This window comes from Rhinolophus sinicus, chromosome 2 (genome assembly GCF_057876585.1).
Source record: "Rhinolophus sinicus isolate RSI-liver-muscle chromosome 2, RSI-T2T, whole genome shotgun sequence".
Taxonomy (NCBI): domain Eukaryota; kingdom Metazoa; phylum Chordata; class Mammalia; order Chiroptera; family Rhinolophidae; genus Rhinolophus; species Rhinolophus sinicus.
In genome coordinates this window covers 141,690,502-141,707,157 of record NC_142502.1, presented here as the reverse complement: position 1 = coordinate 141,707,157, position 16,656 = coordinate 141,690,502, and the positions used below count along the sequence as shown (strand labels likewise).

At 35.2% G+C, this 16,656-nt stretch overlaps 1 protein-coding gene across 2 annotated transcripts in view; it reads left to right on the top strand.

Annotated features, from left to right (window-relative positions):
• APLF (aprataxin and PNKP like factor) overlaps positions 1 to 16,656 on the top strand; it is an 82,354-nt gene that overhangs the window by 23,412 nt on the left and 42,286 nt on the right. For both annotated transcript variants that reach the window (XM_019718313.3, XM_074332091.2), the window contains exons 4-6: positions 3,595 to 3,742; positions 4,052 to 4,184; positions 11,993 to 12,174. In XM_019718313.3, coding sequence (XP_019573872.3) covers positions 3,595 to 3,742; positions 4,052 to 4,184; positions 11,993 to 12,174 — 463 coding nt within the window. The remainder of the gene's footprint in view (positions 1 to 3,594; positions 3,743 to 4,051; positions 4,185 to 11,992; positions 12,175 to 16,656) is intronic.

The window sequence follows — 16,656 nt, the reverse complement described above, 5'->3', positions numbered from 1 at the left end:
GGAATAGAAGAGGAGATATCACTACTGATCCTACAGACCTTAAAAGAATAATGAAGAAGTATTTAAAACTTTATGCCAGTAAATTTGACAGCCTAAATGAAAACATAATTTAACAAAACTGATACACCGAGAAACAGAAAATCTGATGAATCCTATATCCATTAAAGAAATTGAGTTCACAATTTAAGAATTTTCCATAAGTACCTTCACTAGTGAATTCTCTTCAACTTTCAAGGAAGAATACCAATATTACACCTTTTTGCCCAAAACAGAAGAGGCTACACTTCCTTACTCATTTTATAAAGCTTCTATAATTCTGATACCAAAATCAGACAAGAACATTACAAGAAAATATATACCCTTACAACAGAATATTTACATATCAAATCCAGCAGTCTGTAAAAAAGATAATACACTTTGACCATGTGGAATTTGTCCAAAAAATGCAAGGTCTATTTATCGTATAAAAATCAATCAATGCAATTCACTATAAGAGATTAAAGAACTATCATTTCAGTAGATGAATAAAAATAATTTTGACAAAATTCAACACCTGATCATAATAAAAAAGAAGGAAGCTTCCTTCCTATAAAAATCTTACACTTAGTAGTGAAATATTATAAGTTCTTCCCCTAAGACTGAGAACAAAACAAAGATGTATGTTTACACAGCTTTTATTTATCATTTATTTGAGGTCCTAACCAGTCCATTAAGGCAAGTAAAATAAATCAAATGGATCATAGTAAAAAGAAGTAGTGAAACTGTTTTTGTTTGCAGATGACATGATTGAATATTTAGAAAATCCTGAGGACTCTACCAAAGAAGCAAAACACAAAACAGTACCTACTGTATGATTACATTTAAATTACATTAAATAAACAGACGATACAGATGGAAATCCAATCAATGGTTATTTGCAGGGGGATTGACTAGGAAGGGGCACACAGGAACTTTTTGTGGTGATGGACATATTCTGTGAATTGAATATGGTGGTTACATGGCTATATGTATTTGTCAAATCATGCACTCTAGGTCTGCATTTTAGAATATATAAATTACATCTAAAATTTTGAAAATAGTAAATGGAAATAAATTGTGTTAGGAAATTGTTTTTTGATTTGGTTAAATGAACTCGATAACCATGGCTTGCCATTTTAAAGTACAAATATTCCTCTTATAACACATGTATAAAGAATGCTATTTTTTAACTAGCTGCTAAAATGAGAAATACAGATAACTAATTTTTTTGTTATAATAAGTTTCCATAGTAGAAGTATGCACTTTTTTCAAAAATCAGGGAAATACACATTTCTACAAAACAAAATATGGTCATTACCTGATAACTTATTTATATTATATGTCAATTTAAATTTAATTTATATCTGTCCAAATTAGCTTGTCCCCTTGGTGTGAAAGATCAGTGTTGTACCTTAAATCAGATTGTGGATTAGTAAATTTTGAATTTTTTTAGTATTGATAAAACTGAAAATACCACCCACTTTAACAGCATTGTATTTTTTCAGGCTATTAGTTATGAATAATATTATCTGCTATATTGTTGCTATCAAGCTAAATGTGTTGAAAGAGGTAGTAAATATTTTACATATGTTTTGGTAATTGTTTGTGTGCCTACGAGGTTGGACAATTAAGTTTGTGAACTTACCCTAGAAAAAGTGCTACATACCTCACTACTGAATATCACTACGGTCACCTTCAAAGTACTCCCCTTGGGAAGCTATGTACCGATGCCCGCACCTAGTCCACCCTTCGAAGCAATTTTGGAATGCTTTTTCTGGAATAGCCATCAGAGTTGTCATCGTATTACCCTTGATGTCCTGAATGTCATCCAAATGTCTTCCTTTCAATATTTCCTTTCTCTTTGGGTAAAGAAAGAAGTCATTGGGGGCCAGATCAGGTGAGTAGGGAGGGTGTTCCAATACAGTTATTTGTTTACTGGCTAAAAACTCCCTCACAGACAGTGCAGTGTGAGCTGGTGCCTTGTCGTGATGCAAGAGCCATGAATTGTTGGTGAAAAGTTCAGGTTGTCTAACTTTTTCACGCAGCCTTTTCAGCACATCCAAATAGTAAACTTGGTTATCTGTTTGTCCAGTTGGTACAAATTCATAATGAAAATCCCTCTGATATTAAAAAAAAAGGTTAGCAACATTGTTGTAACAAGTTCACGAACTTAATTGTCAGACCTTGTAGTTTAGAGTAACCAAATTAATTGTTTTTATATTAAAAAATTAAATGTTCTGTTTTCAGCTTGGTGTGTAAAATTTCCTTCAGTGTGTTGATTTCACTCTCAGTTCTTTTTCAGTTTGTGATTTAAGAGTTTCCAGATAGTTCCATGATAATGGAATGATTTCTGATGTGCAGTAATCATTTTCATTTTTTTTACTTTGATCCTTATTACTCATGTAGTAACAATAGTTGAAAGACCATTTGCCTAAAGATCAGGTTACCTATAATAGCTATTATTAATTGAAGATGTTTATCACATTTGCATCATTCAATATATGATTCAAAGCATATAGCCTTCCCTTTTAAGCATTTTGGCAATATTACATTAATTTAAGAATGTTTTTACTTTCGTTTGTTAAACATTCAACATTTGAATAGGCAGAATAAAAATGAAACCTGAAATACTGAATACTTTCTTAAAAGGGGCTATGCATTAACATATATGTTGTCAACCTTTCTCTGTAAAGGACTAACCAGATTGTAATTATTTTGGTTTTGCAGGGCATGTGAACTATGCCCTAATAACTCAAATCTGTTCTTCTAGTGCAAAAGCAACCGTAGACTATGTAAACAAATGCACATGGCTGTGTTTCAGTAACACTTTCTTTATGAAAACAGGTATCAGATTGGATTTTGACTAAGTGTTGTAGTCTGTTGATACCTGTATTATAGTAAAAGCTAAGTTACATAACAGAATGACCCCAAAATGCAGTACTTAAACAAGGTAGAATTTATTTTTCTGTGGCATAATAGTCTAGAGTTGTAGGTGTGCTCTCCTTCATAATGTATCTAAGCTAGTGGAGTAGCTCTGTCATCCTCAACATACAGCTTCCAAATGAGCTGCATCATTGGTGTTTCCAGTTGGTGGGAAGGAAATGAAGAAGAGGATCTGAGACAAGTATCTTGCACATATCACTTCCATTTACACCCCCCCTGAAAAAGATTAGGTATGTGGCTACACTGAGTTGTAAGAAAGGCTGGGAAATGTGGTCTCCAGCCAGGTAGGTAGACAGACACTGTTACATATGCTTACTGATCAGTGCCATTCCAACATGGCTGTCTGTTACGCCAATAACATCCACTTAGCCTCTGATGGTTAAATGCTAACCACTTGGCTCGTACAATCTAGAATCCTGTCATCCATTGATAAGAAGGAGCTCTGTTTTTCTGCAGCTTCTCCTACCACCAACACTGACCTGTAGAGGCAGCTTTTGTTCTGCTAAGTCTGAGAGAAGGAGCAAAACTTAATAGTTAGATGTACTTAAGAAAATCACATTTATAATGACATGGTAGGCAACAGAGGTTCTGAATTTAAATGATTAATAAGTGAATTTTGATTTTATTTTATAGAAATAGTCAAATGCTTGATGAAGATCACCTATTGACTAAAACACCAGAATCTTCCTTGGTGAATTTGCCTGATGAGACAACTGGTGCCCCACAGCTGTCAAGAAGCACAGAAATAACGATGACCCAGACTTCTACCATGAATAGTGCGGTGAGAAATTTAGTATCTCCTACATCTATAACATGTTCCTTAAGTTATTTTAAGGAGAGATAAGAAAACTGAAATTAGACATTTCTTGACAATACTTTTAGTATTTACCTGCTTTTGCTATTTTTAAGTTAAGCTCTAGAGAATATCACATCTTCAACTAACAGATAATGAATTTCTTTGTTTGAGAAATTTGACTCAGTCCAAAGTTGCAAATGTATTTTTTCATGGTAGTTTGCTGCAAAGTAAATAATTTTATAATTTCTTTAAGGATGCATGATTATTTTTAGTAATTAATAGGTGTCTTTTTAGACTTTCCTAGGTGAATGCACAGACTTCACTAAGCAGCAGTCAAACACTGCCCAGAGGAAAAGAATCCTTCCAGCGTGGATGTTAACAGAAAATCTAAGTGATCAAAAACTGTCAGCACCAGTCAGCAGTGGAAGTAGGTTTTATTTCAAGAAAACATTAAGCAGTATTTGAAAGCTTTTTTGAACAAATGGAGATAGAGTAAATAATACTGTAAGCGTATAATGTAGCCTAATATTTTTTTAGATATGTACATGAAGTCTAATTAAAAACGTAAGCTATTATTTTATGCCATTTATCAAAAATCCTGCTAATGTTTTGATTTAACAAGTGCTATTTACCTATGTGTTAGACTTACATTAACATCGATTTTCAAACAAACCTGTTGTTTTTATGTCTAAGATAAAAGGCCAGCATAGTAAGGGCTTTATAAATTCATTAAATTAAATTAAAAAGTGCCAGGCATACAATGGTATGTGCTGAAGGATTTAAAGAAGAAGTGTCCCTTGTGTTAGTATATATAGCTCACTGTCATGGCGGATATCACTATGATTTATGCTATCTGTGGGTATTCCTATTGATTCAAGATTGTTAAAATGTTTCTTGCATTGTCTTATAGTATAGTCAGCATTTTATTTGTAACTTTTCAGTCATCTTAGGTTCAGTTTCTATTGACTGCTTGTTTTCTTTTATATAGGTTATATTTTCCTGTTTATTGTTTTGTCTAGTGACTTTCTATTGGATATTGGATGTCATAAAAGGCATATTGTAGAGACTTTTGATTTTATGTTCCTCTGAATAAATATTTTTGTTCTAATAGACAATTAATAGGCAATATTCTTCTAATAGGCAGTTAATTCAGGCCCCAAACTCTGTTTCCCCTGTGTGGATAGCAGCTGCAGTCTATGATTAGTTCTTTCAGCTTCTAGCTGCTGATTTTCTCTGGTTTCTGGGGCTTTCCCCCATGCATGTGTAGTTTAGTAATCAGCCAAAGATTTGGGTTGATTTTATGTGTAAATTTTGGTTCTTGGCTCTCTGAGGCTTTCTTCCTTCCAGGATTTTATCCCTGACTGTCCACCTGCTCCATGAGCCTCGAATTCTGTCCTCTGACCAGTTAAGCCAGTAAGGCTTCAGCTTTCTGCCACGTCCAAAGTGGGGATACTCTCAGGAAAAAAGCCACAAATTCACGAACTCCACAGTTTGGAGTTAATTTTTCTAGCTTAGACTCTTCTCCAGTCCTGCCTTTTGGGTCATTCTCTAGTGCCTTCAAGTAGTTATTGTTTCTAATATTCAGCATTGTGGTCACAGAAGTCTTCTAAAGTTTTTGGTCAAGTATGTTATGGATAGAATATTCCTCATTTAATGCTAGTTTGGATCAGAGTGATCTCATGGGAAAAAGAGGTTGTATATTATATGTTGAGGTAGATGTGATTTCATCTGGAGAATTTTCATATCTAAACCTGAAATTTCCTGGTAAGAGTTTTATTCCGTTACAATGGTTTTTAATCCCCTTTCCCATCGTTAACTGTTTAATATATTTTTATCAGTGATATTTCTCATTTAATGTGCTAATTCCCAATTTGCAGACAGGTGATAGCAAATGGGGGAAGTGGAGAGGGGGCAACCACTTTCCCCCAGTCGAACAATTTCTCTAATATAGAAAGAATAACTTTACTTGACTAAAATTGGACCGATGCAAACTACCTCCCTGCCAAAAGAAGTCCGTTTGTTTCACAGTTTCATGCTGTGATTGCTTCTGTGCTACCACTATTACATTACTTACAGTAGTCCAAAATATGTTTTGCTTCAAATTATAAATAGCTATTAACTTTCACTTGATAAATGTACCACATAAAACATGAAGCACATTTTTAGGTACTTCACCTTGAACATACAGTGAGAGTAATTTGACATTGATTTGGACAGGAACATTATATAGAAAACAATGTACTTAAAATGTGAAAGCTTCAAAATTAGAAAAGTCTTTGGATTCAGGTATACTTTTTGCTATAAATTTAGACTTTGGGGCAGTACCCGTAAGAGCAAAGTTACCTTGCTTAATTCCTTTAAAGACAGGTAGATTTAGAAGTAAATTAGTATTTGAATCCAGCTAATTAAAGATTGGAATAATTCAACTTTTTCTGCTAGGTAGTTCTTATTTTATTGTTATTATTTTGTTTGTTTAAATGATATATTATCCAGGTCAATAGACCAATGCTGGTGATTTTTAAAAATCAATTTCCAGGACGCATTTTAGGCTCATTTAGATGTTAAGTTACTTTCTTACGTCTTTTGTAGCCTTTATACAATACTGTGTTCATTGACATTTATTTAATTATCTGAAACCAACTTGATATTTTGGAACCTTCTGGGTCATTTAAGTACAGGACAGATAGCGTTAATTGATATTAAAATACTTAACCAAGATCACATAATAAATGCCAGAACTGTAATTGAGACCTAGCTCTGCCTGACTTGAGCCTATGCTCTGAACCATGTCACCATACAGCCACCTAAATTCTCTCTCTCTCTCTCTCTCTCTCTCTCTCTCTCTCTCTCTCTCTCTCTCTCTCGTGTGTGTGTGTGTGTGTGTGTGTGTGTTTTAATATGCCCTTATGTTCTCTCCTAGATCTTTTCTCAGTTTAATTCCTGGTTTAATCCTTAGATAGCCTGTGATCAGGCTATCCTTTCTGTTTTACATGGGTATAGTTCCAGTTTGTTTTATTTTCTGGGTCCCCAGTTACTAGCTTGGATGTTTTCATGAGTTTCTTAGACCTGGACTAAAATTTTCTTCACGTCCCTTAGTGATCAGAAAGTCAGTATATTTGGTCGAAGGCTATCAGAGCCTCCCCTTGCTTGACACCCATTTATCCGTGTTCCCTCAGCCTTCTAGGCCCAGGACAAGTCATAACTCTTAGATTATGACACTCTTGCTAGGTTTTAAAAGGAACTTTTATGTTTCCACTGGTATCATGCTACTCTGTAGTACTTTTCTTTCCCCATCTTTTAACTCTCCAACATGGAGTCATGAAAAGTAGCAGATGCTGATAAAGACTGAAGTAGTAAGTAATCCCCAATCTATTTGGTTTGCATTTAATTTTGTACTGTGATTATTTTCTGTATGACAACTCAATGTATATCATAAATATTGAACTGACTTTGTTTAATTTGACTATAGTTCAAAATTTACTAAAAGTGCTAGTTATTCTGTATATTTACTTTATTTCTAGCCATGCTGCTAAAATATCTAATTAATTCTAATAGTTTTTTCAGCTTCTTGGATTTTCTAGTTGTGCAGTCATATCTACAGAATTATGATACTTTTGGCTCTTCTGATCTATATACTGGTTTTTAAATTTATTGTCTTATTTCAGGGGCCAGACAATAAATGAAATGAATGAATGAAATGAAATTAATTTCATTTCAATGAAATGAAAAATGGGTAAAACTGGCATCTGTGTCCTGCTCCTGATTTTCATAGGAATCCTGTTAGTATTTCAGCATTTAATAGAATTGTTATTCAATTCTGATACTCTTATCATATTTAGGATATTTTATTTTTACTTCTTTTAATAAATGTTGAATTCTTTGAAAATTTTTTTGATATAGAGTCTTGCATTTTCATGTGTTAATGTAATTAATTATGTTGGTAGATTTCCTAATGTACCATGATTATATTCCTGGAATAAACAGCTGGAATAAGTTCAGTTTTATCATAATGCCTTATTATTTTTATACTCTATTAGATTAGATTTGCTAATACTTAGTTTAAAATGTTTGTATCTATATTCACAAGTGTGGTTAGTTTTCTCCATGTGTGCCATCTATGTCAGATTTTGGCAGTAGAGTTAGGTCATCATTGTACATAAAGTAACTTAGGAGGTTTTCATATATATGCTCAAAGACAGTTTGAATAACTGTGTCTTTACAGAACTTTCCCATATCACAATTTGGGTGTGGTGCCTGCTCTTAGTAGTTAATAGTTCTGGCATAGGAAAAGTAAATTAGACCAATAAAAAGGAATGAAATACCTAGAAACAGATCAGAATAACATACATTTAATATATAAAAATTATCAGTTCAAATTGATGTGGAAAGGATGCATTATTATTATAAATGATGTTGGGAAAATTAGCTTTCAATTTGGAAGAAAATAATGATAGAACACTAACTCAGACCATATTCATAAATACATTTCTATTGAATTAATATTTTTAATGTAAAAAATTAAAACTATGAAGTCATTTGAAGAAAATATGGGGAAAATATTTTTATTACTTCTGGGAGGCTTTCTTAAGATGATAGTGAACGTAGAACAAAAAGGGAAAAATTGACAGATCTATCTATATTAAAAATGGAAAAAAATATTTGTATGCAAGAGACACTGTAAACAAATTAAGAGGCAAATACACTGGCAAACGATATGCTGGGAGATATTGTCTGCCATACTTACAAAATAGATAGAAGGTTTTTAATAATTGCCTACTTACCATGTTTCCCCGAAAATAAGACCTAGCCAGACAATCAACTAATGTGTCTTTTGGAGCAAAAATTAATATAAGACCCAGTCTTATTTTACTGTAATACCAGCTATAATATAATATAATATAATATAATATAATATAATATAATATAATATAATATAATATAATATATATGATATAATATAATATAATATAATATAATGTAATATAATATATAATACCTGGTCTTATATTAATTTTTGCTCCAAAAGATGCATCAGAGCTGATTGTCTGGCTAGGTCTTATTTTCGGGAAAACACAGTAGTAACAAAAAAGAAGGTAAAAACTCAGTAGAAATTTTGAGCATTGTATATACATACTACAGATGAAGAAATACAAATAGCCAATAAATAAATATATGACTTATATCAGATAGGAAAATGTAAAATGACACCATTTTTTTGTTTTAAGATCATCAAAATCAAAGCAGTTGATAGTAACCAATGCTAACAGAAATGGGTATCATTAAACATACCATGTTTCCCTGAAAATAAGACCTAACCAGAAAATAAGCCCTAGCGTGATTTTTCAGTATGACATCCCCTGAACATAAGCCCTAATGTGTCTTTTGGAGTAAAAATTAATGTAAGACCCAGTCTTATTTTGGGGGAAACATGGTAGTTGGTAGAAGTATAAGTTGGTATAGCCTTTTAAAGTTATTTGCCAGTACCTGTTAAATTTTTAAATACACAGCACATTTTGATATAGAAATTCTAATTTTAGGTATTTAACCCACAGAAATAATAGCATTTATACTTTTAGCTCTGTGTGTGTTTCATATGTATGTTTGTAGATATATTTGCTTAAGCTTAGGAAAAAGTTGAGAAGAATATACATCAAATTATTAATGTAACTTAGGAGTGGTTCCTTTGGAGGTTAAAATTGGATGGATGTAATTTTAATGACGTATATGCATATAGTTGAGCTATCATTCATATAGCTTATTAGTATAATAACTCATATAAGTAAATGCAATTAGTAATGTTAAGATAAATAAACTGATTTGTTTTAATAGTTAATTTCTTTTATATTTCTATCTTTAACTGTACCTATCCTGGATTATTTTATACACTCTTTGTGTAAAACCTTTTAACAACAATATCAAAATGGCTTATTTCAATGCAAAAGAAATTAACTCTGGTCCCTAGAAGGAATATTTGTAGTAGAGAATTTGGAATTTTAAAGAATTGAATATTTTAAATATATGTATTTTTAATTTTAGAATTTTATTTACATATTAACACTTGGAATGTGGCAGACTGCCACTTGGACAGAGAAGCTGTGTCTTATTTAACTTACATTTTTTAGATAAACATAGTAAGCACTACCATAGTTGGTTATTTCCCTTGGCTTGACTAATTCATAACTGTTGTAGCATTTGGTCATTTGTTTTACCAAACTGTACAGTCCTATTTCTGATAGTTTCTAAAATGATATGGAATGCTTTCTAATTTAGATTCAAAATAAATATTTAAATAATTTAGGTAAAGTTTAGTTATTAGGTAGTTTATAAGTTTATTTTGATAAATACATTATATTTATATTGGTTTAACTAATGCTCCTGTTTAGTAATATGGACAGTAGTCTATTAATATTTCTTTTCTGAACTTAATGGAGTGTTTTTTTAGGCCACTTGAATATCCTTTAGAACAACTCTGAGCAAACTATAGCCCATGAGCTCACGGCCTGTTTCTGTAAATAAAATTTTATTTTATTTACAAAAATGGTCCCAAAGGAGCTCACTGATAAACAAAAGCAAAGGAGAGTGGAAGTTTGCCAAGACCTTTTGAAGAGGCAAGATGATGTTTTGGGCTGTGTTATCACTGGTGATGAAACATGGGTGTACCAATATGACCCTGAAACAAAATGTCAAAATGCACAATTCTCCATAAAGTCAGCCAATTCTCCATGACCAACAAAGTTCCATCAGTCCAAATCAAGAGTCAAAACGATGTTGCTAACCTTTTTTAATATCAAAGTGATTATTCATTATGAATTTGTACCAACTGGCCAAATAGTTAACCAAGTTTACTATTTGGAACTGCTGAAAAGTCTGCATGAAAAAGACAAAAATGACCTGAACTTTTGCCAACAATTCATCGCTCTTGCCTCACGACAAGGCAGCAGCTCACATGGCACTGTATGTGAGGGAGTTTTTAGCCAGTAAACAAATAACTGTATTGGAATACCCTCCCTACTCACCTGATCTGGCCCCCAATGACTTCTTTCTTTGCCTGAAGATAAAGGAAATATTGAAAGGAATACATTTTGATGACATTCAGGACATGTAAGGGTAATCTGATGACAGCTCTGATGGCCATTTCAGATATAGAGTTCCAAAATTGCTTTGAAGGGTGGGCTAGGCCCTGGCATTGGTGCATAGCTTCCCAAGGGGAGGACTTCAAAGGTGACCGTAGTTATATTCAACAGTGAGGTATATAGCACTTTTTCTAGGATGAGTTCACGAACTTAATTGTCATACCAACGTATATCAGGCTCTCAGGGGAATCTTTGACAAATTCGGTTCATGTTCACAATTCACTTAGTCAAACATATTTATTGAGCACCAGTTTTGCATTCTAAGTACTCAAGACAGAAGGGGGGAAACAGTGAACAAGGTACATAAAGTTTCTGTCCTCAGCAAGCCATCATATGAGTGTAGAGGAGAGAACTAGCCATGAAGATTTTCATCTGAAAATAATAGATCTTTCTTCTTTTCTGATTAGACAGTTCATGAATTTGTTAACGAAATATGAGACTGAGCTGTTTCCTAAGTATATTGAACCTTGCGAAGTAAGACATGTCAGCCTAGATTGAGGCCTAGTTTCTTTATCGGAGAAGTTTATGGAGGTCACTCTCCCTTTTGGGTAATTTTGGGTTCTTAATCTGTATTTAAGGTAACTTAAGTTGAATTCCTCACTGTGGATGTTAAGAGCTCCATAAGTATATATAAAATTCATTGGATAGCTATAGGTCAGATTTTTCTGTTAGAGAAATTCAATGCTAAAATTAAAACAATATGATAGCTAACATATATCAGGTACTCTCCTAGAGAGTTTATATATCTTACCTCATTTATTCCTCCTAATAACTCCATGAGTTATTATTATAATTCCCCTTTTCCAGATGACAATACCAAAGTTCAGAGAGGTGAGGTGCAACAGTTAAAGGGGGAAGTCATCCCATTAGCAGCGTCTTGGCCTGGCTGACACAGGGCTGGAGCTCTTGGTTATTGTTCTGCTTAATACTCTTTGAGATTTGCAAATAAGTGTTTTCAAGTTGGCATTAACATAAATGGAACTTTAATTTTACTTACCCTTTTGTCTTTTTCTTTCTTCACTTTTTATTTTTTTGGCGGTATGGATTATTGACATTTGACAGGAGACAATTTTCTTCTCCTCTTTCTTTGTGTGTGTTTTAGATAATAATGTAATCCAGGAAAGTCAAGAAGGAATCTGCAAAGGTAAAACCCAAGGAAACATAACGCAGCGAGGAAGAAAGCGACTAATTTCACCAGGAAGCCCAGAAAGGACATCAGCAGAGCAAGACACAGGAAAAAAGTGCAAAAATGCTCATCAGGAAGAATCTATTATTTCATCCAAGGTGATTTTTTTAAAAACTCATTGTCTGATTGCTTTCTTCATCAAGTGTTCTAGATAGGAATTAATTTTATATTATATACAGAAAGGAAAAACCAAAATTGCTTTATATTAATGTTTCTGAAGTTTATGAAGATGAAAAATAGCCCAGGTTTTTTTTGTTTGTTTGTTTGTTTTTTTGGCTTATTGAAACTAGTCTTTAATAGAGTATTTGCATTGTAGAAAACCAAGCTATTTAATTTAGATATTTTCAAACTGGGAAAAAAGTGGAGACCACTCGACTCTGGTTATAATTGGCACCTCCATTCTAAAAACTTTGTTTCTTCTATTTTATTGACCATTCGCAAACACCTTTAACCACCTTTTTCTCGATAACTGTGAAGAGAAGAACAACTAATGGGCCCATTCTTAATAGTCTGTTGCAGGATTACTTCAGGGCTAACACAGTATTTATAAACCTTCTCTTTCAGGTTTTGGTAACTCACTAAAATGGTTTGAATGATTTATGCATTCTTTAACATTGGGTACTTAAAGAAAATGAGGCCCATATTAGATGCATTTGAAAAGAGAGAGAAGAAAATAAGAGGTAGGCCCAGGGCAGAAAGGCCAAGTATTCTTCCTCTTGGTAGAGGAAGAGGTGCATTAGATGACAGTTTTCACGATCCTGTAGACCTAGGGCTGACCTCCATGGGTCACCATCATTTTAGTCTCTAGGAGAGCCAAAGGAGTAGAATTGGTTTTAGAAGAGTGTGCACTGGAATGATTGAAAGGCTAGAAGCTTGTCAGAGGGTGAAATGTACTCCCCTCACTTTATAGTACTCCCCTCACTCCTGCCTCCTCTCACGTTAGAGCAAATCCAGCTTCTCACTGGGTCCTTCCGTCCAGCTAGAGAAGTGAGATCTAATGACTATAGGCTCAATTCCTTATGGAGTCAAGTTTAATAAATGAAAACAAAATGTTTTCTGACTCATGTATTGGCCATAAAAACTTATTAAGGTAAAACTTGTTTACTTTGAGCCCTAACATGCTCTACTCTCTGAATATATTAATACGACTGCCTTTTTTCCCCCAAGAAGGAGGTTTTTTTTTTCAGAAGACAATCTATAGTATTCATGTTTTACTATGTTTATTTAAACCCATAAAGTTTGGTAATCACAAGTACAACTTGCAGGAGCATCTTAATTGGTAGAGTATATGAGAGGAGCAGTAAACAGATCCAAAATAATATGAAGTATTTGATATTTTGATGACATCAAGGGAGTATTCAGCCAGGTTCTAGGAATGCCTGAGCTCTACTTGGCCAATTGCTTTTCCTTGTCTTAGGGTTTCTGAGGGAGGTTCACCTCTCATAGCACAGGAAAAATGCCTCAAGGTTTTCCTAACCCTTTTTCATAACCTTTTCATAACCCTTTATGCAGCGCTCTCTGGTAAAGCTGGGCCAGAAATAATGACTTATACTGAGATGCAAACAGGCCTTTCCAAACCCTACCCTCCATTCCCCACCCAGTTTCAGTCTTAACACTGGCTTGCAGCTGGTCCCGAAGGGATGTCTACAGTGCAGAACAGGTGGAGGGAAAGTTAAAAATGAGTGAAAACAAGAGGCTGGGCCCACCTATTTAGTTTAATGGTAGGAGATTGGCAATTACAAGGGACCAAGAACAGTTCGGCCAGGCCTGCAGAGTGGACTTGGGTCAATTTACTTAGAAAAAATCAGTCACATTCACTGGGAAAGAGTGAGGAAAGAAGTGGAAAGAAAGGGCAGGTACCACCTTACCCGCACTGGGTCCTACTCCTGAGATTCTGACTCAGTTGGTCTATGTGGCCTGTGTGTCAGTATGATTTTAAATAAACTCTGTCAATTGTAATGTTCACTCAAAGTTGAGACCTACTGACGTACCGTCATTCAACACCTTAAAGGAAACTGAGGTCCAAGATCACATTGCTAGAGGCCTTGGGCCTCAAACATAGGTCTTTTCATTTGGAGCACAATGGATTTTTCTACCATGAGTATTGTGTCTACACAATATGTTCTGTCTGCAAGAGTTTTGTGACTCTAGTAACTTCTGATAATGCCGATAATTCCTCTGAAATAGTCCATTTTTCATCAGTTCTCTTATGTCTTTTTGCAACTACTTACTAGTTACGTAATTGTCTAATTTGAGGGTGAAAGTGAGGGTGCTTAAATCTATTAAATTTAAAGAAAAGGATGGTGTGCTCTGTACACAATCTAGTTAGGACTCTATTGTAAATGACAGAAGGAAGCGCTAACTGAAACAACTTAAGAAAATAGTACTGTAAAGCATATCAACTGACTACTGCTGGGAAACAAGCTACCTCAACACTCCGTGGCATAACACAACAATCGTTTATTATTTCTTATGATTCTGTGGGTTTGCTGGGCTCAGCTAGGCAGTTCTTTTATGACACTGTTTTGTTATCAGCTGGGCTGCATTCATCTGGGAGCTTAGCTGAGGCTGGAGCATCCAACGGGGCTTCATTCACCTGAATGGTGCCTCAGCAAGGGTTGATGGAATGGCTGGGAGCTGGCTGGGCCTCCCTCTGTCCACTTAACCATTAAGTAGTCCAAACTGAGAATCTTTACCTGATAGCTGGATCTCAAGAGAGTACAAGTAGAAGCTTCCAGGTGTCTTCACTGGAACTGGTATGTTATCATTTCTGCTGCATTCTTTTGGTCAGAGCAAGTTACCATGTCAGTGTAGATTCAAGGGATGGGGAATATACCCCACTTGACTGATGAAGCGATTTGTGTATAAAGGAATGGGAGGGAGTGTTGGCAGCCATCTTAATGACTATCTACCACAAAAAGATGCAGGAATAATTCAGTTTCCAGAATGGAAGGAAAAAACAGCAGGAACTATAGATAACAGGGACCAGCTGGTACCAGGGACTTGATCAAAATCAGGCTGGTCTATGGTTTTCCCATTTTTGCCTCGTGAATCATTCTTCACTACTATTGGCAGGCTTTTTTCACGTGGCATACTACATGGTCACAGCTCCAGGCTCGGCTCGTGTCATCCAGTTTTCTAAATTAAGAGAAAAAAAACAAGAGTTTCTCTATGGTTGCTTCAGTGTTAAATTCTAGGGAGTTGGATTATGGAATCTCCACTTCAACCATTCACAGTGGTCAGAAAGATGAGGTAGTATTATTATGCCTTTCTGAGTCATGTGTCTGTTCATTATGAGATGAATGGAGGAAGGAAGTCTAGGAAGAAATAAACAGTAGGCACTCCAGGACTTTTTTGGATACTATAGTTAGATTTGGGTAAATTCAGAGAGGAGGAAAAGAACTATAGTTTTCTTAGGTTGGTCAAGATCAACCTAACATATGAGGAGGCTTGGAATGGTGGGGAACATTGGGGTACACCATAAGCGGGGGAGTGGGAAGATGCTTATTTAACCTCTTTCGAAGAAGGTTTTTGAGTTGGGTGTAGAAAGATGGCTGGGGTGGCAGATTAGCAAGGTGGGTTGGAGAGGAGGAGCACCGTCCCTGAGGGCATAGTGTGAGCAGAGGCACAGAGGCAGGAAAGCGTGTGTGGTCCATAAAAGTACATCTCCATGGGACGTCTTGTGCATGCATGCGGGGCTGTGTGTGTGGCTATGGATGGGCGAGATAAGGGGAGGAAGCTACTGAACAAGTCACAATGGTGCTTGAAAACTAGCTTAAATAAGAAATGAGGACTGTATTTTATGTCTTTAGAACTTTTGGAAGGGTTTTGAGTGAGAGTCATGTGGTTAGGAGTGTGTAGCCGCGATATGTAAGATGCAGGCAGAGCCTGCCCAACAAGCTATCACAGGAGGCCACAGGGAATGAAGATCTGAACTAGAATGGTAGCATTGGGACCAGAAAGAAGCAGAGAAATGTGAGAGACACTTCGGAGACAGAATTACCAAAACTGATGACTAACAGAATATGGAGGAAGAGGTATTGAGAATGTTCTTAACAGAGCAGGGGGGAAGCAGTAGATGTGGCAGTTGGGCAAGGGAAGGGAAAGGAAGGGGCAGGAGGGACTTGTTTGGTTTGAGGCAATGGTGGCATATCTATGAAAGCTGTCTCATAGAAATGAAAGTCTGTCTCACAGCGGGGATAAAAATCAGGGACAGAGAGTTCTGTTACATCCATATCATTTAGAAGCAAACTTGCAAACATTTCATTCAGAGTATATGGAGTATACTGAAGTGGATGCTTTGGCAATGAGAGCCATTTCCAGCTATTCTGCCCGCTCTGTCCTGTATATGCAGCTTCCCCTGGTGGTAATAATTGCTGAAGCAAATAAGCTGGCTATTAAGTATCTCATTTCTCTACATACAGATGCCTGCTGTGGAGTCTCTCATTTACCCTCATGGAGGTAGCAGGGGAGATGAAGATTATAACTCTTATTTATACAGCTTTCTCTTAATGAAGGCTGTATCCCCCAGAGCTCCTCAGTATGGGATTACTACATCAAAGAATCTTACACCCTTTGCT